Below are 20,977 nucleotides of genomic sequence, written 5' to 3'. Positions count from 1 at the left end.
GAGCGAAAGAGACCAGTCACAAAAGACCATACATTGTATGATTCCATTTATATGAAATGTCCAGAAGAGACCAATCCAAAGGGAGAGAAAGTAATTAGTGGTTGCCTCAGGCTGGGAATGGAGCAATGTTGGGGAATGACTGCTCCTGGGTGAAGGGTTTCTTCTTGGGGTTATGAAAATGTTCTGGAATTAGATGGTGATGATGGTTGTGCAACTTTGTGAATAAACTAAAAACCAGTGAATCGCACGCTTTAAAATAAAGTGGTGAATTTTATGGTATGTGAATTGTATCTTAAAAAAATTCAATGAATGCTTAATGCAGAAAATAAGAAACAAAGGAAACAGAAATCACAATTGCAGCATCCAGAGATAATCACTGCAAATGTTTTGATGTAGATTTCCAGACTCTTGTGTAAATCTATATACATCTTTGGAAAATAAAGTGGGATCATGCAGCCCATATGCTTTAGTGAAAGTTTTGTTTTTATATTACTAGTACTTTTCCTTTGCATTAAGAAATAGCCTCTCTAAGTATCAGTGGGTTTCACCTCTATGTCTTCTCAAATGTCTTGCCTTTCCACATTTCTCTGCCAAGCCATGCTCCTCTTCCCTACTCTCTTCTTCAGGAGAACTTTCCAAATTCATCTGATCCACCTCCCCTTGGTGCCTCTGCCTCCCCTCGGTGCCTCTGTCTCCCCTGAGCACCTGCCAGAGCTGCTAGAGGAACTGAGGAGGAACTGAGGCCTTCCATAACATCATGTTTGTGGGACTCAGGGTGGTTCTGGAGGGCAGAGTGAAGGTCAAGACCAGCAGACCTAGGTGGGCACGTATACTCCAGAGCATGCACACAAGGGGAGGAGAGAGCGAAGTCCAAGGAACACACAACTGAGCCCAAAAAGGATTTGGGGAAAGGTGCTGACAGGCAGATTATGTGGCCAGAGTTTCCGGTGTCGGGTCCTGGGTCTGTCTCTTCCTTGCCCTTAGTGGGCCTCAATTCCAACAGCTATAAAAGAGGGGACCGAGTATTAAACTTTTCCCAACAGCAACACCAACTCTCTGTGCTCCCAGGCTTGACCCACCTCCAGAGGTTTACCTGGAGGACTGGCCCTTCCAGATGCTTCTGTCATGCCACCTAGATGCCTCCATCAGAAGGAAAGGGGCAGTGAAGCTATTACAGGGAAAACTGAATTTGCTCCAATTCACTGAGGGAGAGAGTTCCCACCTGATTATTACTACTTCCAAGTTACTCGTATCCCACTCAGGGCTCTGAGCTTGGGGCCTTGTCCTGTCTTCCACATCTCCTTGGGCTGTGGTTCCCAAACTTGAATGTGCACCAGGATCACCTGGAGGGCCTCATGAAACACACCAGCCCCACTCCCAGAGCCTCTGAGCTCGTGGTCTGGGCTGGGGCTGGAGACGTTGCATTTCTAGTATGTTTCCAGGTGATGCTGATGTTGCTGGTCTAGGGAATCCCATTTCGAGGAGCACTGTTCAAGAGCCTCACCTCTTTCCTGCTCCCTCAGCCACCTGCAGCAAATGTCTCTCCACAAAAGTGGGGGCTCCCAGTGATTTTGGTGGCTTTCACCTTGCTGGGGATAGTTTGACTGCCATTTCAATTTCTCCTAATTCTTTTGGTGGATGGATGGATGATGGAGAGGGTAGGGGGTCGGGGGTGGGGATGAAGGAAAAAAAGGCACTAGAGCTTTATTAATAAGTGGTAGATTGAGAGACTGAGGTGGGCGGATCACTTGAGGTCAGGAGTTTGAGAACAGCCTGGCCAACATGGTGAAACCCCGTCTCTATTAAAAATACAAAAATTAGCCAGACGTGGTGGCGTGTGCCTGTAATTCCAGCTACTTGGGAGGCTGAGCCAGGAGAACCTCTTGAGCCGGGGAGGTGGAGGTTGCAGTGAGCCAAGATTGTGCCACTGCACACCAGCCTGGGTGACAGAGAAATACCCTGTCTCGAAAAAGAAAAAAAATGGTATAGCCAGTATTCATTTCCACACTGGTCATTCTGATCACAAAGCTCCCTCTTGGAATCACTCTGCTAGGTTCCCTTGGAAACATTTTATTTTTCTTTTTGAGACAGAGTCTTGCTCTGTCACCAGGCTGGACTGCAGTGGCTCGATCTTGGCTCACTGCAACCTCTGCCTCCCGGGTTCCAGCAATTCTCCTGCCTCAGCCTCCTGAGTGTCTGGGACTATAGGTGTGCGCCACCACGCCCAGCTAATTTTTGTATTTTTAGAAGAGATGGGGCTTCACCATGTTGGCCAGGAAGGTCTCGATCTCTTGACCTTGTGATCCACCTGCCTTGGCCTCCCAAAGTGCTGGGATTACAGGCGTGAGCCACTGCGCTCGGCCTGGTAACATTTTAATAGAGAACCAGCTGTTAGGTTGAAGAAACTACTTCCCAGCCGCTTTCTGGCAGTGTGTTAGTCATTTCCAATGAGATGATCCAAATATCACACTTTAAACAAGGCTTGACATAGAACCAGTATACAACACATTTCCCTAGAAGTACATCCCATAGCATAGAGATCAGCAGTACAGGCTCTAGATCAGAAGGCCTGGGGTTGGATCCTGGCTCTGCTACTTGTTAACTATGTGACTTTGGGCAAGTTACTTAAACTCTCTGTAACTCAGTCTTCTCACCTGTGAAGTGGGGATGGGGATAATAGTACTCCTAGGCTTATAATGGATAATGGGATTGTTATCTGTAAAATACTTAGGGCAATGCCTGGCTCATAAGAACCATTTAATCAACATGTGCTATCATTCCTGGTTCAATGCTTTTGTGCAAACTGAAGTATAAACTGTAAAGGCAAATCACATGGGCTAGGTCCCCCCTGGGATTATTCTGGATGCTTCTCTCCACTAATAAGGCTACTTGACAGGCAAAACAGATGCTAAGAATGTGAGTTGGAGTCATACTCCCTAGGTTCAATCTTGGCTAAAAATCTCCTTCTTAGTTATGTGAGCTAAAAAACTCCTTCTTAGTTATGTGAGCTAGAACAAGGTGCCTCACCTCTTTCATCTGTTAAGTGGGGACAGCAGTGGTATCTACTTCATAGGATGGTGTGATGGTTAACACTGAGTGTCAACTTGATTGGACTGAAGGATGCAAAGTATTGATCCTGGGTGTGTCTGTGAAGGTGCTGCCAAAGGAGATTAACATTTGAGTCCACGGGCTGGGAAAGGCAGACCCACCCTTAATCTGGGTAGGCACCACCTAATCAGCTGCCAGCATAGCCAGAATATAAAGCAGGTAGAAAGATGTGAAAAGGCTAGACTGGCCTAGCCTCCCAGCCTACGTCTTTCTCCCGTGCTGGATGCTTCTTGCCCTTGAACATCAGACTCCAAGTTCTTCAGTTTTGGGACTCGAACTGGCCTTCCTTGCTCCTCAGCTTGCAGATGGCCTATTGTGGGACCTTGTGATCATGTGTGAGTTTATACTTAATAAACTCATATATATATATATATTTTTTTTTCATTCTATTAGTTCTGTCCCTCTAGAGAACCCTGACTAATACAGGTGGTTTTGAGGATGCCCTGAGTTCAACTGCAGGAATGAAGCTTAAGAACAGTGCCCAGTGGCTGGGCATGGTGGCTGACGCCTGTAGTCCCAACACTTTGGGAGGCCGAAGCGGGTGGATCACCTGAGGTTGGGAGTTTGAGACCAACCTGACCAACATGGAGAAACCCCATCTCTACTAAAAATAAAAAATTAGCCAGGTGTGGCGGCGCATGCCTGTAATCCCAGCTACTTGGGAGGCTGAGGCAGGAGAATCGCTTGAACCCGGGAGGCGGAGGTTGCGGTGAGCCAAGATCGTGCCATTGCACTATAGCCTGGGCAACAAGAGCAAACAAAACAAAACAAAACAAAACAAAACAAAACAAAAAAACAGTGCCCAGCATGCACTGCAAATCTAATATGTGTTTGACAGTATTCAGAGGGAGTCAGCACTACACATGGCTTGAGAGTCACAAATCTGTTTCTCCAAAGCACATCACCTGCCAGGTCTGTGTAAAACTGCATAGATCAGGAAGCAGCATATGAGAGCACAATCGTGGCCTGAACTCATCAGGTTCTTGGACTTATTTGTTTATAACAACCCACCCCATATTTTATTTTTCTTAGGTAGTCTTTCTCTCCAAATTCCAAAGGCCTTGGCGGTATTGTTTTTTGAACTGATGTGTGAAATGCACTTACACCTCAGATGGGTTTCTTCTCGGTTTGCAACTAATGCATTTTTTATAAAGCTCTGTCTCCAGTTTGCTTTCAAACTACAGAGAGGATATCCTTTTCCTGTTAAGCTGTAGAATGACTTTTTTTTCCTTCAAAGTAAAGCATTAACCTCCAGAGTTCTGTGAACAGTTTCATGTACATATTATGGTAGTAACAAGGAGCTGGAAGCTGAAGTTTTCACTGGAGTTTATGTGATACATGAGAAGCCTGTTATCATATTTCAAGATATTTCAGGTTTTCATAACAGTATCCAAGCAGAAAGCATTACATATATACTGATACATATACCACTGAGTGTTTTCCTTTACCTTTATTTTTTTTAGTAAATGATATGTGTTAATTTTAGAAAACTTAAAACATATATTTTTTAAAAGTCACATGTAGTTCTACCAGCCAGAGATAACCACTGTTAACAACTTCCTTCTTTTTTCTGTACATGTTTGTAAATACTCCTCTTAAAAATGTGATCATGCGGTTGGGCGCGGCGGCTCATGCCTGAAATCCCAGTAGCACTTTGGGAGGCCGAGGCAGGCAGATCACAAGGTCAGGAGTTCGAGACCAGCCTGGCCAACGTGGTGAAAACCTGTTTATACTAAAAATACAAAAAAAAAAAAAACAAAAAACAAAACCAAACACACACACAACACTCATATACATAGACTATTGAAAGTATAAAGCAACCACACAATCAAGTCTGCCTAATAACCACCTAACAACAAAATGGCAGCATCAAATCCACACATATCAACATTAAACTTATATAAACAGGCTAAATGCCCCCCCAGTTAAAAGACAGAGTAGCAACTTGGGTAAAGAAGCAAGATCCAACTATAATTTCAAGAGACCCATCTCAAATGCAATAACATCCATAGGCTTGAAATAAAGGGATGGAGAAAAATCTACCAAGCAAAAGGAAAACTAATAAAGCAGGGGTTGCTATTCAAATTTCAGTCAAAATAGACTTCAAACCAACAAAGAACAAAAAAGTCAAGGAAATTACATAATGAAAAAAAACCTATTCTTAATATATATGCACCCAATACAGGAGCACCCAGATCTTATATAAAGCAAGATCTTACAGCATTATGAAGAGACTTAGATAATCACACAAAAATAGTGGGGGACTTCAATACCCAATTGACAATATTCGATTATCCAGAAAGAAAGCTAACAAAGATATTTGGGAACTTAACACCTACCTAATGGTCCTAATAGACTTCTAGAGAGCTCTCCACCCCAAAACAACAGAATATACCTTCTTCTCATCTGCTCATGGCACATAATCTAAAATTGAACAGACATCCAGCCATAAAACAATCCTTAGCAAATTTTTAAAAACCAAAAGCATACCAAACACATTCTGAAAACAGAGTGCAATAAAAATAGAAATGAATACTAAGAAAATCTCTAAAAACTATACCATTACATGGAAATTAAACAACCTGCTCCTGAATGACTTTAGGGTAAAGAATAAGATCAAGTAATAAATCTAGAAAATCTTTGAAAATAATGGGAAATAATTTGAAAGAATAAATAAGATTAATAGACTGCTAGTTAGACCAATGAAAAAATCCAAAAGATTCAAAAGAGAAGATCTAAATAAACACAACAAGAAATGACAAAGGGGACATTACTACCTACCCCACAGTAATACAAAACTTCTGAGATTTAAACACACACACACACACACACTCCCACTCTATGCAAACACAAACTAGAAAATATAGAAGAATTGGATAAATTTCCTGGAAACTGACAACCTCCCAAGATTGAACTAGGAAGAAATTGAATTCCTTAACAGACTTATAATGAGTTGTGATATTGAATCAGTAATAAAAAGCCTACCAACTAGAAAAAGCCCAAGACCAGATGAATTCATAATCAAATTTTACCAGGTGTATAAAGAAGATCTAGTAAGATTCCTACTAAAACTATTTCAAAAAATTGACTAAGAGTGTTGGATCCCTAGTTCTGTGGAAAATTCAAGCAGGACACTCAAGCAGACCTGTGGAAGGGGTCCATAATACTTGATTTAAACTCATGAGAGATCTCAAGCTATAACTCTACAGCCAAGTTGCTCTCAAATTTCTGACTCATAGAAACCATGACAGACAATAAAAATTTTTAACCGAGCTATTAAATTTTAGGGAAATTTGTTATAAACTGTTATAGCTCCACCCTCACTACTTAATCACCTACCAAATACCCCACCTCCAAATGCCATCACACTGGGTGTTAGGTTTCAACATATGAATTTTGGGAGAAGGGCATAAACATTCATCCTGTAGCACAATAAACTCATGTCAATGTAAAAACATTAAGAGAAAGGAGATTTTATGTATTTTGTGATTCACATATTGACTTAACAACATATGTCAAGTAAAAGTGTACAGAAATACTACAAGTTAAGATGAATATTTTATAACACTTTATAAAATAAGTATGTTGTTTAATAGGACTGTCATATTTCTCTTTAAATTGCCTTCACATATTTTTCACTTATCCCATTTTTCTTAAAAATTATATTAATTATTTAGTGTGATTGTTCTAATGGGTGTTCAGAACCAATTCATTATATTTATTATATTTCAATTTATAGAAACAAAAATCTTAGGATGATGAGTTTAGGATAAACGCTCAGCAAATAAGCTTCTACTTCCAAGTGTAAACTAAGGAGTGGTGTCCCCTCACCCTTTTTCCAGTCTTCTTCTGGTTTCAGTTGCTTCTCACCATTGCCGTGTCATCATGAGTACTGGCATTATCATCATCTTCCCTAACAGATATTGTTCTAATTTTTCTGTATGAACAAACTTGCATAAACACAAATGATTTTATTTGTTAAAAGTACAAGTAACCTCTTTAACCTTTGATTGACTCTTTTTCTAATTAATATTATTGACAGTATGCTTCTTAAAATGAAATAATTTTCCTAATTTATCTTTCACTTTTTGATGAAGTGGAGTAATTCAAGTAAAAATTGGAACTATTTATCCATAATGATAATGAGATGCCCAGAAACGTGTCTTTAAAGTATTTACCGTGGAGCAACATGAATGTCAAAATAACCATCTGTTAGTGAGTCATTGTTCTTTAAAAGATTAGTGATGGCTTTGTAGTCTTTCTGGGAATACTCTGAAATACCGGTTACAGATAGCGCTTTGTAATTTGAAAAACATAAAACAGTAATAAATTAACAGCTAGAATTCTAAAATATATTACATAGAGAAAGAAGGAGAATTAAATGAAGCAAGGTCTCACATATTCAGCATTTTGGGGAAACTCATACAAGTGAATTTTCTAGGATGAATATGTATATATTTTGAAGTAATCAAATTTAAAGAATTGTAACTGTTGGTTTATTTTTCTTTGCTTCTTAAACATTATACACTAAAATCATGTCAGAAGTATACCATATTCTAATATAAAATAGTTCCATCTTTAGTGAAGGTCAATCTCCTGACAGTGTGACTATTTAATGAAGGTAGAGATATGTGATCGCTGCTTCCAATTTGCCTTGAATGAGAAATTTCCCGTATCATTGGAATTCAGCATAAACGGAGAGTCACCATGCTCTGAATGATGGTCTGAAGGCAGGGATGCTGGAGCATAAGGTAAAATTTTGCTATAACATTGGATGTATTAAAATATATATCTTTTGATTTATATTTATTACATAAACAATTCTAGCAACCTGATTTCTTATCTTCCCTTCTGTTAACTCAGAGATGTCCCCTGACTGTTTTTTTTTTCTTGGTAGTTTTCTGAGCTGTTCAATCTTTCAGACAATCAGCTTGTGTCTGAACATATGTATGTGTGTGTGAGGCATGCACATGCCACAGAGCTGTTGTGTGTGCATATGTGTGTGTGTAGACGGTTGAGAGGCACCAATGACAGTCTGTCTGGGTGCAAGCAGGCCAAGCCCCACTCCTCAAGATGGAGGAGGAGCTGCTGCTCCCGGCGGGGACTCCCCAGCAGGCCACTGGGGGAAGCCCCACGACCCAGACAGCAGGTGGAGAGCAGCAGCAGGCCGGAGATCGACTTCAGCGAGAAACTGTGCGGAGCTCCAGCAGCCGGACTTCCTGGAGCAGAAGAGCCGCTGAACCCCGCCCCTGCTGATCTCACTGCACACAGCCTAGGGCCCCACCCGCCGAGGACTCCAGAACCTTCTCCTACCAGCTCGCCCAGCGACCAGGCCAAGAGAGTGGTCTCTGAGAAGCCCACCAGGAAGGCAAGGCGAGGCCCGAAGAGAAGGATGCCGAGCCTGTAGAAGCAGAGACGTCGGGGGTGGGGGACCTGCCCTGGGCGCCGCCCGAGGCCCAAGCGCCCGGCACCGCAGGAGCTGGAGACGTGGCTGAGCACCAGGTGGCGCCGGCGCGGTTCCTCCAGGGCGCCTGCAGGCAGGCGGCGGGGTGGCTGTGCCGGGAGCCTGGAGCCGCTCCTGGCTCCGCGCAGGCAGGGTCCCCAGAGACAGCTCATGCAGCAGATCCGCAGCCCCTGGGCCCTCAGGCATCGCCGCGGCTGCCGCCCTCGCTCAGCCCCGAGCGCGTCCGCCCTGGCCCGGCCAGCTGCCCCCGCTGAACCTGCGCCGGGCGCTCCGGCTCTCCGCCGGGGCCCCAGCCAACCCCGCGGGCTCAGGCTCCCGGTTCCTGTCCCAGCCTGCGCCCGCTCCAGCGCCCCCGGCTCCCCAGCTGCTCTTCCCGACTCCTATCCTTGGCTGCCCCCAGCGCGGAACCGACCCGCGACCCTGCCTCCAACATCGCGGGGTCTCGCGTCTCGCAGCCTTTTTGGCGTCCGCGCCTCAGCGCTGAAGCCAGGGCCCCTCGTGAGCTCCGCGCCCAGCCTGCCAAGTCCTCTTCTGCCTCAGCTCTCCCAGCAGTGTCTTCCCCGCCCGCTGGTCGGTATCGCGCCACAGCCAATGTCTCCTGTTGCTGTCCGCCCCCGCGAAGCGCTGCAAGGGCCAGCGCCCAACCTGTGGCTGCGGAAGACTCGGGCACAGAACCTGCCCTGGTGCTGGGCAAGCGCTTCTGCCCCAAGTCCCCGACCTGGGCAACCTGGAGGAGCCCAGGGAATAGGGCTCAAGACCCAGAGGCTGGACAGCCAGCCCGCCCGCCCGCCCGTCCCTGGCCACGAGGCGCCCCGGACCTGACCGCCGCCCCCGCCACCTCCGCCGGTGGGCAAGGAGGGTCCCCTTTCAGCCTGCAGTTCCTCAGCGGAGAGGAGGGGCCTCCACAGGCCTGCGCCCGGTCCCACACTGGGGAGAAGCCGTTCAGCGGCGCCATCTGCGGTAGGGCCTTCACCACCAAGGGCAACCTCCAGGTACACTTGGCACTCACATGTGGAATAAGGACCCTCACAACCTCCCCCAAGGCCAGCTGCGGCGGTGGAACAGTCCATGGCTCTGCTAGGGGATGATGGCCTGAGGTTCTCTGAAACATTCCAGAAGGATCTGACAGCCCAAATAATGAATGGCGACCCCAATTTTTGGAACCAGGAAGCTGCAGCTCACCCCCAGGAGCTTGCCATAAAGAACAATGAGATTTCCATCATTCAGAACAGAGGCTTTTCCCAGATCCCAGGAAGTTTTGGCTGCTGCACCATCCCTCTGGGTACCCTGGGGTGCAAAAAGCGCAAAATAGCCCTCATTGTCAGTCTGGACAGCGCACCTCAGCAGCCTGCACATCAGGCAGCGTCCATTCGCCAGGTTACCCAGGAGAACAAGGAGATGGTCTAAACTAGCTGAACACACGGGACTCGCGTCCTTCCACAGTGAGTCTGACTGTTCTTGAGAACTCTGCAACCTTTCAAGTGAAAAAAAAAAAAAAAAAAAAGGTGATTGCAAAACGGCCTCAGGAACAGAAAGAGCCCAGGCAATCCTCACTTCTTTTCTACTAAAACCCACTAATCCCTAGAGGGAGAAAGGGCGTCTCCTGCAGTATTCCAGTGAAACTCGCTGGTTTTGCTCGAATTAGACACCTGAACTATGTTTTTAGAACTCTTCATCTTAAAAGAAGTGGTTTAGTAGTCCAAATGCTGTGTATTATGACAGTGTCTTCCTCTGACGTATTTATAAAGTTAAAATTATGTGGGCAGCAGACAATATAATAGCCCCAACCTTAAATGAAGTTTATCTACTTCTGAATACATCTGGCTAGGTAAATTTTTTTAAAGCAAGATTTGTTTTACTATAAATAAGTGGATTATTTCAATACAATGTGAATTTCTATTGGGAAAGAGAGCCTGCTTTGTGTGTACAAGTACCTGTCAGTAACAAGCTTTTTCTTAAAATTTAAATGTTTGTAGCCGCTATGTGGACAGTTATTTTCTAGTGTGGTCTGTAGTACAATGATTGGGGAACAAGTTACAGACAAAATATCATAAATTATTGACAATATTATAAGCAGTTGTGAGTAAATATTTTACATTATTAAAGCTGTGCAATAATAAGATAGTGTTTCCGGGCGGGCACAGTGGCTCACATGTATAATCCCAGCACTTTGGGAGGCTGAGGCAGGGGGGTCACCTGAGGTCAGGAGTTGGAGACCAGCCTGGTCAACATGGTGAAACCCTGTCTCTACTAAAAATACAAAAAAAGCCGCGCGTGGTGGCAGGTGCCTGTAATCCCAGCTACTCCAGAAGCTGAGGCATGAGAATCTCTTGAACCTGGGAGGCAGAGGTTGCAGATCAGGCCACTGCATTCCAGCTTGGGGGATAAAGTGAGACTCTCAAAAAAAAAAAAAAAGAAAAAAAGAAAAAAAAAGATGGTGTTTCTATAATGTGATTGCAAACTTTTAATGTATACTATTGGACTTTCTGTATTTTGTATTAGAAAGGTTTGTTTATAATTTGAACATTTAAAATTATGTAAAGTATTTCATGAATCATACTCTAAGGAAAATGAAAAAAACAATGTTTTGTTTAAGATCAAACAATGTTAGAAATCTATGCTACTTTAACAGAAGAGCCACCAAAACTTGTTAGCTCCTCAATGCAATAGGGGCTGCTGTTTCTTAAAATGATTTAACTTTTCTACAAAGCCCATTTAAAAACTGTGATCATCCCTAATGAAACTTTGATGAATTAATCTTAGGACTGTGACATCAGTACAAACCAGGAAGGAACCAGGAAAACACTGTTACATTTTACTGTAAGCGGGTCTGTCTCTCTCTCTCACATTCCAACAGACAAGATTGTGACTATCTGGTAGCACTGGTCATGTGGACAGTTAACCTGAGAAAAATAGCCAGTGTCTGGCATTATAATCACTCATGGCTTTGACTTTTTCTGGTTTCCTGATTTATTTATTATCTTTTCAGATGAAAGCAAAACACAGTGTCCTCTGATTATTCAGAACACAGTCTGATGCTGATGGCCTGTCCATTTCATCCAGTGAGAAAAGAGGCCAGGACACTGAGGCAGGCTGAATCAAAACCTGAACAGAAGTGTGTATCACCTCATTTTCACGCATTTCAAGTGTGCTGGCACCTGACATTATAAACTTCCAACAACAGAATTGTTCAAGAGATGTTCAAGAGGTGTTCCGAGTAGCTGAGTGACAGTGCAAGGAAGTGCATGGTTCCTGAAGAAAGAATCAGACAGTGAAGTCTTCTCAGTTGAGACAGACAAATAGAAAATCTCTTTCTCACAAAGCTACAGTGATAACAGAAAATATTGTAAGAGGATAAGCTATTTTTGCCAGTGCATCATTGAACAAAAAAGTTTCAAAGACTCATTAGCTGTTTACTTCTGTTGGAAATTAACATTGCGCTCTAAAAGTTTTCCATGGTGTTGAGATGTAACTCCCCCATGTCATATCACATGTTGTTCCCCATCATAAAATGTTGTTCCCCATGTCATACCACATGTTGTTTGCCATCATAAGATGTTGTTCCCTCATCATAAGATGAGGGATTGAGGGTGTTGCAAGCATTGGGAAAAGAAAACTGAGGTGGCTTAATGTTGCTGTGTTTTAGCAGTTGAATGCTTTATTATTTATTTATCTGTTTTTTTTTTGTATGATTTTTTTGGTTAGTATTTGGTACCATGTAGTGCTGTGTTGTCTCCCAAAAAGATGTGTATTTAGCTTAGGAAAGAAATGCAAAGTGTGGTTGATAAGATGGCTCATGAAGGTGCAGTGAGACTGACCCCATCCTGTATTCAGGGATAGGCCATCCCTCTCTGCCAGTGAAGAGAGACATTATCTTTATACCGTAATACCATGTAGAGCTAGGGCTTCCCTGATCCAGCTGGGGATTGTCACATACACCCAATATTGTTTATTATTAAATCTTGTGGCTTGAAATATCTACTGATTGAAATGGATGTCTTGGTCTAGGTTACTATTTTTGACATATGTAATTGAAAAAAAAAGCAGGATGTATATTTTAATTTTTTTAAATTTACCATTTTATTTCAAGTTATTGTACCGAGCTCACAAAATGTTTTACTATTTGTCAGAAAAGTGAGGTTATGGCACATGCATTCTAAGATTTAATACATTGTTTTTAGGGAGGTTGAAATACAGTATCCTGAATCTTAAATATTATAGAACTTTTAAACAATTTGGCTTAATTAGAGAAGGCTGGGGTATATTTAAGAATGTTATGTGTTCTGCATTACTCCTTAAGAAACAGATTTTCAGCCTGGCTGTGGTGGCTCACGCCCATAATCCCACACTTTGGGAGGCCGAGGCAGGAGGACTGCTTGAGGCCAGGAGTTCGAGACCAGCTTAGGCAACAGAGCAAGACCTGATCTCTATAAAAAAAAAAAATAAAAAAAGAAACACGCTTTTGAGATAATAGTGATAACACCTGACTCTGTTACATATCACACTAAGACTAATTGAAAGTAAGGAAAATTGGTTCTTGAGATAACAGAGACAAAGTAGACAGAACACATTGATTTCTGATGTAACACATAGTCAGTGTTTGAGGAAACTGTTTATAGAAAGTGAAGCCAAAGTACTTTATTTTACCAAGGTAACTTTTAATAACCCAACTGTTAGATGAATAAAGCTTTTAAAAAAATTCGAAGCAAATGTTACTCATCATTTGGAGTCTGGATGTCCCAGTTCACAGGGTTACTTCTAAAATGTAGAGCACACCCAGCCTTCTGATCAAAGGAGAGTGAGGGGACTGCCCCTGCTAGGGCCCAGTTCAGCCCCAGGACCCCATGGTGGCCCATGGTCTTGGTGCATGCTGTGAGAGCAGTACAGGATTTATTCACTCAATAAACATTCACTAGGGGCTTACCATGCCATGGATCCTAGGAGTCCACAGAACACGTCCAGCTGAAACCCTCTTCTACGGTAGAACTTCAGTTATTCAAATACTACTCTCATTTTTTCACTGAAATGTTGTCAGTCATTCTCAGGATAAACATCACTTGTTTCTTTAACCAGTCCTCACTTATTGTGGTTTTCAGTTCCTTCATAATCCAGCAGTCATGGAAGGAAATGGGAGAAGGTGGGAGAGGGCTTTCCAGTTACTGAATGGAAGTTGGGCTTCCAGTACCAAGGACTTTGGGAAGCAGGCCATACCCTTTCAAGGAGTGCATTATAAATGCAGTAATTCACACAAGTATTAGACATTACAACATATATGGACTGTAAGTTTTTGTGGCTGGAGGATTCACTGGTATATTCATGGGGAAGTGAATGCTTTTGTGAGTGAGTTTCTTATCCTGCAGAAATGCTTTGGGACCACATCAGGCTGCATCACATGGACTGTCTCATGTTATTTTTCAAAATAGTCATAGATTCCATGTGGTTAAATCACCCATTTTAAAAGCAAAGTCAAATTTATTTCCTACGACCATATTTGACCATATGGTCATAATTCCTATAACCAATATGACTATATTATCTCCACATTTCCTGTGACCACGGGAACACCTCAGGGCATCACTAGACAAGTAAATGATGGTTTCGACAGGTATCCACTGATACAAAATCATTGAATGGTAGAGCTGGTCAGGGCTTTAAGAAGACATCTATTCCAATGCTGATAATTTGCAAAGAAAGGGCTGAGAATCACAGTGATTATTGCCCAAAGTCACAACAGTCGTTAAGTAACCACATTGGGACTCATAACGCCATATCTTGAATTCTAGACCAGAGCTCTCTATCCTAAAGCAATGTTAGAGGTACTCTTTTTGATTATAATGATAAAAAGTAATTTTTTATGCAGACTGGCTCTCACTGTGTTGGCCAGCCTGGACTCGAATTCCTGGCCTTAAATGATTCACTCTCTTTGGCCTTCCAAATTGCTGGGATTACAGGAAAGAACCACCCCACACCTGGCCTTTGGAGGGACTCAGGCTTTGTGTGTTTGGGCTAGTCTTCCTGTGTAGTCAGTAAGATGTTCCTGCAGTGTACTTTGGGATCTTTCTGCACAAATTCAGTAGATCCTGTGATTTTTTTTTCATGTAATAAAATGTATTGCAAATAAATTTGCAATAAATAAGCTAGACAATTAATTCACAGTTAGTAACCTACGGCCTAGAAAATTTCATTACTTTATCCACACGTTTATAAGGAGATGATTGAAGAAGTAGTCTAAATATGCAGATTCCTAATCATCCCCAAGAAGAATGGAACCACTGAAAGGCAACCTGAGAGGGTGTGTGGGGTTGTTCTGAGGTTGTGAAAGCCACTGAAATTCACACATAAGGGGATAGAAAAAGGGAATCCACATCTTTTGAGTACCTTCATGTGCTGGGTATAACTTGGTCTTCGTTAAGATGATGCACCACCTTTGGAGTCAGACAGAGCTGGATTGAGTCCCAGTTCCATCGCTCATTACTATATGATTGTGAATGTGTTTTTAACTCATCTGAGTCTCGGTTTTCTCACCTATAAAAGATGGGGTTGTTATGTGGCTTATGTATGGTACACATGTAAAAATCTAGATACAGTGCCTGCAATTTTGTAAGTGTTCAATATATGGAGGGAGCAGTATTATATTTCCCTCATTTAATCTTTAGAGCAAGTTTATAAAATTTGTGTTATTATTCATATTTTTTAGATAAACCAAGGATGAGAAAGATTACATAAATCACTCCAGCCTGGGCAAGAGTGAGGCCCATATCTCCTATATATAGTTTTAAGATAAGAGATAAAATAAAAATATCTCCAAAATTTAGAAATTTGTTCCGAATTAATCAGTGTCCCTGCTAGATCATTTAAGTTAAAATTTTTCTTCTGATACTTGCTTTAGTTGTCTAAAAATTCATGCCCTTATACTTGATCCTTCTACATAAGCAGAAGTCTAATTCTAGGCATTGTTCTTTGTCTGGAGCTATGCACCTAGTACATAATTAATTAAAAGTGCTTACCTGTCCGACCGCAGTGGGTCACGCCTGTAATCCCAGCACTTTGAGAGGCTGAGGCGGGTGGAGCACCTGAGGTCGGGAGTTCCAGACCAGCCTGACCAACATGGAGAAACTCCCTCTGTACTAAAAGTACAAAATGAGCTGGGCGTGGTGGCGCATGCCTGTAGTCCCAGCTACTCAGGAGGCTGAGGCAGGAGAATCGCTTGAACCCAGGAGGTGGAGGTTATGGTGAGCCGAGATCGCACTATTGCACTCCAGCCTGGGCAACAAGAGCGACACTTCGTCTCAAAAAAAAAAAAAAAAAAAATTATGATCACATTTAAAATCTTATTATGTGGTGGTTTTCTCTTCTCTCCTCTCCTCCCTTTCCCTCCTCTCCCCTCCCCTCCCCTCTCTTCTCTTCTTTTTTCTTTTTTTGAGACGTAGTCTTGCTCTGTCGCCCAGGCTGGAGTGCAGTGATGCGATCTCGGCTCACTGCAACCTCCGCCTCCCAGGTTCGAGCGATTCTCCTGCCTCAGCTCCAGAGTAGCTGGAACTACATGCGCGTGCCACCACACCTGGCTAATTTTTTTGTATTTTTAGTAGGGACGGGGTTTCACCATGTTAGCCAGGATGGTCTCGATCTCCTGGCCTCATGACCCTCCCGCCTCGGCCTCCCAAAGTGTTAGGATTACAGATGTGAACCACTGCGCCCGGCCCAGTTTTCTTTTACATAAGCCTCTTCTTTTGTTGAAACCATAAGATCTTCCTCACAGGGGAGAAACCTGAAAGATCCCAGCAGCCAGCAATGAATGAAAGGTGGGGGCGGGGCTGCCGGCATGGCAGGGCCTACTGAGCCTTGTGCCTAGGCTCCCACATCACAATGGGGGCAGGGGCGCGTGGAGGGGTCTCTGGGCCTGATTGGTTCCTGGGAACCGGGAGGGAGCACTGGCGGTTGGCAGGGCAACCTCCTTCAGTTGGTGGGAAGCGGTGGAAGGAGGAGGAGCTCCCTCTGTGCTCTCTTCTCCGCAATCACAGCTCTCAGACTTGTTGCATCTAGACCCATTCTAAATAAAACAAGCGGGTTCCCAAGGGACCCTTGCAGACAAGTCAGCTCAGGGGAGGCGGCTGAGGCGGGGTGCGGGCTGCTAGTGGGGTGCAGCCCCATAGCCAGGGGATGGCCCTGCCAGCTGTCTTTGCTGGGAAGAGGTGGAAGTGCTGAGCTCTGCAGACTTGGAAGCAAGGGAAGGCCCAAGCTGCTGGAGAGGAGCCGGACTACCCCATGGGGAACACGCTGAGCTATTGCTTGGGCACCAATGCCAGCCTCAAACGGGGCCAGCGCAGGAGGTCTGGGGAGCTGTACTGCAACGCTGACATCTATGAGGCAGCGTCAAGCAAAAGTGTAGGCCAAGGCAAAGAGGAGCGGAGGCGCCGCAGATGGAACATGCTGCTCCCTGATGCCAGCCCCAAGCAAAGCCAGCGCAGGGTGCGGTGGGCTGAACCACCCTGCAGCTATAACCTCACGGAGGCAGAGGTGGCAGTAGACCCATACCCCACTGCTGTGGAGCCTGCCCAGTGGGATTTCGGAGCCCGCGAGGGCCATGACCTGCAGCACATCAGCGACCAGGAGATGCCCAAAGGTAAGGAGGCGACTGATAGTGTTTGCCCTCAGGCGAGCCTCTGGCCGCCACTGACCCAAGGTCCCCCCTAGAGGCATCCACAGCCTCGAACTCCTCCCTCCTGCCCCTAGCCAGCTTTCCTAGGCCCAGGCACCAGGCAGGAGGACTGGCCTTGCCTCGTGCCTACGTCCCCCACCTCCCCTCCGCAACCATTTTTTTTCCCTGCAGCATCTGGTGGTTTCTCTCCTCCTTGCTACCCCAGTGTCCAGTTCTGGCCCCTTTCTCATCTCCCAAAGCTAGGCAGAAACTAAGTTTTCAAAATAGAAAATATGTGCTACAGATTTCATTGCTATAGAGGAAGTGTCTTACAGCTCTTCTGTTTAAACATTGGTTGACCTCTTAATTTATTTAAACGTTTGAATAATTAAGCTTCATGATGAATGTGGCTTTGTAGCCGGAAAGTACTGTAGTCTCGGAATATTCAAAAATCGTGAAAGAATGAACAAAGATAGTATGTGAATGAATTGTACCTTTATACACAAAGCATGCAAGTACTTGTGAAAGTTTTTCGTTTAGTGGTGTAAGGTAAGCCTCTGAGTGGTTTTACACACTAGGTAGTAGATGGGTAGTGTTGGATGAGAGCCCAAAATAGACTCTTTATATCATTCTTTAGGATTTACAACACATTTTCATGTATGTCTCATACATCACCCTGTCTCTACAAAAAAAAAAAAGTTAAAAATTAGCCAGGTATGGTGGCTTGCACCCATAGTCTCAGCTGCAAGAGGATCTCTTGAGCCCAGGAGTTTGAGGCTTCAGTGAGCTATGCTGGCTCCATCACACCATTGCACCACTCCAGCCTGGGCAACAGAGTGAGACCCTGTCTCTTTAAAAAATGGTTTTTTGCCCAAAACAGCTCTTTGTTTTAACATATTTGCTATATTGAGCTGATGTCTGACAGTAATTGACCACAGCATCACTTGCTGCTTGAGACTTTCCCTGAAATGTGCTGGTAATAGCAGCATAGAGGAGGGTGGGTATATTTGATAAGTAGAAGGAGGAGGGCGTGTATATGATTCATCTAAAAGTGGCATCAGTTTATTTAGGCGCAAGTTTTAAAAAGAAGTCTCAGACACAGCCTGGTTTTATTCCACATACGTGGAGAACTTCTGTGATTTTTGCATTCTCCAGTAGAATTGGGACATTGTGGCCTTTATTTTCTTTACATTTATCACTAAAAACGTTTCTCAAGACTGTTAAAAGTGATTAAAATGGATGTGTAGCTTTAAAAAGAATCTTTTCTACTCACTTAAATTATTACATTTTTCCTTCTTCCTCTACAGATTTTGCTTCTGACCATCCAGGGGAAACTACACTCTTCCTGAGAAAATATCAAATGAGTGGTAAGACAATATTGTTTTTTCCTCCAAGCAAAAAACTACAAACTTTCTGTTTTGTGTATTACAGAAAGTATTTAGAGGAACTCAGATATTAGTGTAAAAAATTTCAACTTTTTATATATTTACTTGCCTTATTTTAATATGTGACATAATTTCCTTTAGTTGACACTGTTCATGGAAACATGCAGGCTTTATGTTTACACGTTTGATGACATTTTTATGAATGCAATTAATTGGCCACATGATTTAGTGTAGTAGTCATGGATGTATGCCTTTTTCTTTATACATCTTTGCCATTTTTCCCTTGCTCCAAAGAGTACATTTTAATGATGAGTGATAGGATTTAGGCTACAGCTTGGATTTCGCTTGAACAAATCAAAAGAATCTGTTGTTCTAGATTGGATCTGTGATTTTGACCTCCTTTTTACACAGTGTTCTAACCACATGAGCCTGTCACATCCATGTTCATGCTACTCAGAACTTATTCATTCGAATGTAATGGAAAGGTAAACATGGCCTGTGCTGTTTTCCAGGTTAGCCTTAGTGTGTGAAACTAGTGTAAAGTTTCCACATCCTGCTTGTTTTAGGATGAGAATTAGAACTGTAGGAGTTTTCTGTACTCCTGCTTATTTTTTGTAGCATTCTGCTAAATCTTACTTTATTTTCAAAAAAGCCATACATCATGTTTTTCAGTTGTTTTCAACAGCAAGAATACAAGAAGTGGGGGTTCTATAATAACATCTGAAGTAATGCAGCACAATAAAAAATGGGTTTCTCCCCTGCATTTTCATAATTTGTATGGACTTTGCCTGTCTCGAGCTGGTAACTTCCGGTTAGGATTGTTGTATTTCTCAGTTTCTTCTAGAGCCATAGGCTTCTCACACATAGAGTGTGTGGAAGTGGAAGAAAACCTACCCCATGCCCCTGTCTCGTCAGCAGTGAGAAATGTGTGTCAGTGAGACCAGCTCAACTTCAAAGGAGGAGGAATTGTAGGGAACGAAGTGTGGCCCAAGTGCCCCTTGTAGCTTTTATTCTTTGGACCTGTATTAGAACGAAATGATTTTGTGTCCCGAGGATACCAAGTTCAATTAGGTTGGCACACTCATGTTAACATTTGAGTTTAAGCTAGGCCACTTTTCAGTTGTGTAAGGACCCGTTTATTTTTTCAGTAACATATTAGTAGATGACTGATCAGTCATTGGATGCTTGCAGGGATTCTAGTGCATCTAAAGACTGGCTCCTGGCCAGAAACTGGTTCTTAGAGCTGTCAGCTATTAGATCCTGGTAACGAAAGTAAGCTATGTGTAAATGTAGAATCAGAAAACACTACTGCTTAGGGGTTTAGATATACAATAGGTAAATTTTTTATTAGCTAAATTTCTCATCTGTCCTGTATTTTGGCATTTCTATGAAGGAATACCTGAGACTGGATAATTTATAAAGAAAAGAGGCTTTATTGGCTCACGGTTCTACAGGCTGTACAGGAAGTGTGGTGCTAGCATCTGCTTCTGGCAAGGGCTTCGAGAACCTAATAATCATGGTGGAAGGTGAAGTCATCTCTCACATGGTGAGAGGAGGAGCAAGAGAGAGTGGGAGGTGCTGCCTTCTTTTAAACAAGCAGATCAGGCCAGGTGGTGCGGTGGCTCACGCCTGTAACCCCAGCACTTTGGGAGGTTGAGGCAGGCAGATCACTTGAGGCTGGAGTCTGAGATCAGCCTTGGCCAACATAGTGAGACCCTGTCTCTACAAAAAGTTTAAAAATTAGCCAGGTGTGGTGGTTCGTGCTTGCAGCCGCAGCTACTCCGCAGGCTAAGGTGGGAGGATCACTTGAGCCCAGGAGGTCAAGGTTGCAGTGAACCATAATCACGGCACTGTGCTCCAGCCTGGGTATCAGAGTGAGACCCCATCTCAGAACAACAACAAAAACCCAAGAAGATCATGCATGAACTCAGAGCAGGAACTCTGTCATCACCAAGGGGATGGCGCTAAGCCTTTCATGAGGGATCTGCCCCCATGATCCAAACACTTCCCCACCTCCAACACTGGGGACTACGTTTCAACACGAGATTTGGAGGGCATACATGTTGCCTAATTTGTTTTGCCTTTCCTTGTGTACATGGGGATTCTTTCATTTTTGTGTAATAGAACATCTGTTAGGTCAAAAATAAAACTATATTTTTAGATTTTACTTTATGCCAGATTATTTAAATGATAACTTTTGTTGGTAAGAATTTTTAAAAATGGAATTTTAGCTCATTTTATATAGTGATAATCAGATGATTAGCAACTACTTTTATTCTATGGTATTTATACCAGAATTGATTAGTTATTTTTTCATTCTTAGTCCAAGAAAAGAGGAGCAGCTCTCACCTATATTATGTAAGTAAGCTTTTGAAAAGTTAA

At 43.3% G+C, this 20,977-nt stretch overlaps 2 protein-coding genes across 2 annotated transcripts in view; both read left to right on the top strand.

Annotated features, from left to right (window-relative positions):
- The first annotated feature begins 8,181 nt into the window (after positions 1-8,181).
- Positions 8,182-9,330, top strand: LOC129015150 (putative uncharacterized protein MGC34800). Its single transcript, XM_054452754.2, is given in 4 exon segments — positions 8,182-8,301; positions 8,473-8,805; positions 8,807-9,010; positions 9,012-9,330. Coding segments are annotated over 4 exon segments (702 nt in total). The 3' UTR covers positions 9,057-9,330.
- Positions 9,331-16,530: 7,200 nt separating this feature from the next.
- The window catches only part of LOC129015245 (putative cyclin-Y-like protein 3), a 53,454-nt gene continuing 49,007 nt past the window's right edge, over positions 16,531-20,977 (top strand). The window contains 3 exon segments of the mRNA XM_054452870.2: positions 16,531-17,195; positions 18,518-18,577; positions 20,919-20,953. Of these exon segments, the coding sequence (XP_054308845.2) occupies positions 16,838-17,195; positions 18,518-18,577; positions 20,919-20,953 (453 nt within the window). The 5' untranslated portion in view covers positions 16,531-16,837.

The sequence above is a fragment of the Pongo pygmaeus genome, chromosome 18 (genome assembly GCF_028885625.2).
Source record: "Pongo pygmaeus isolate AG05252 chromosome 18, NHGRI_mPonPyg2-v2.0_pri, whole genome shotgun sequence".
Taxonomy (NCBI): domain Eukaryota; kingdom Metazoa; phylum Chordata; class Mammalia; order Primates; family Hominidae; genus Pongo; species Pongo pygmaeus.
This window is presented reverse-complemented; position numbering and strand designations above follow the sequence as displayed.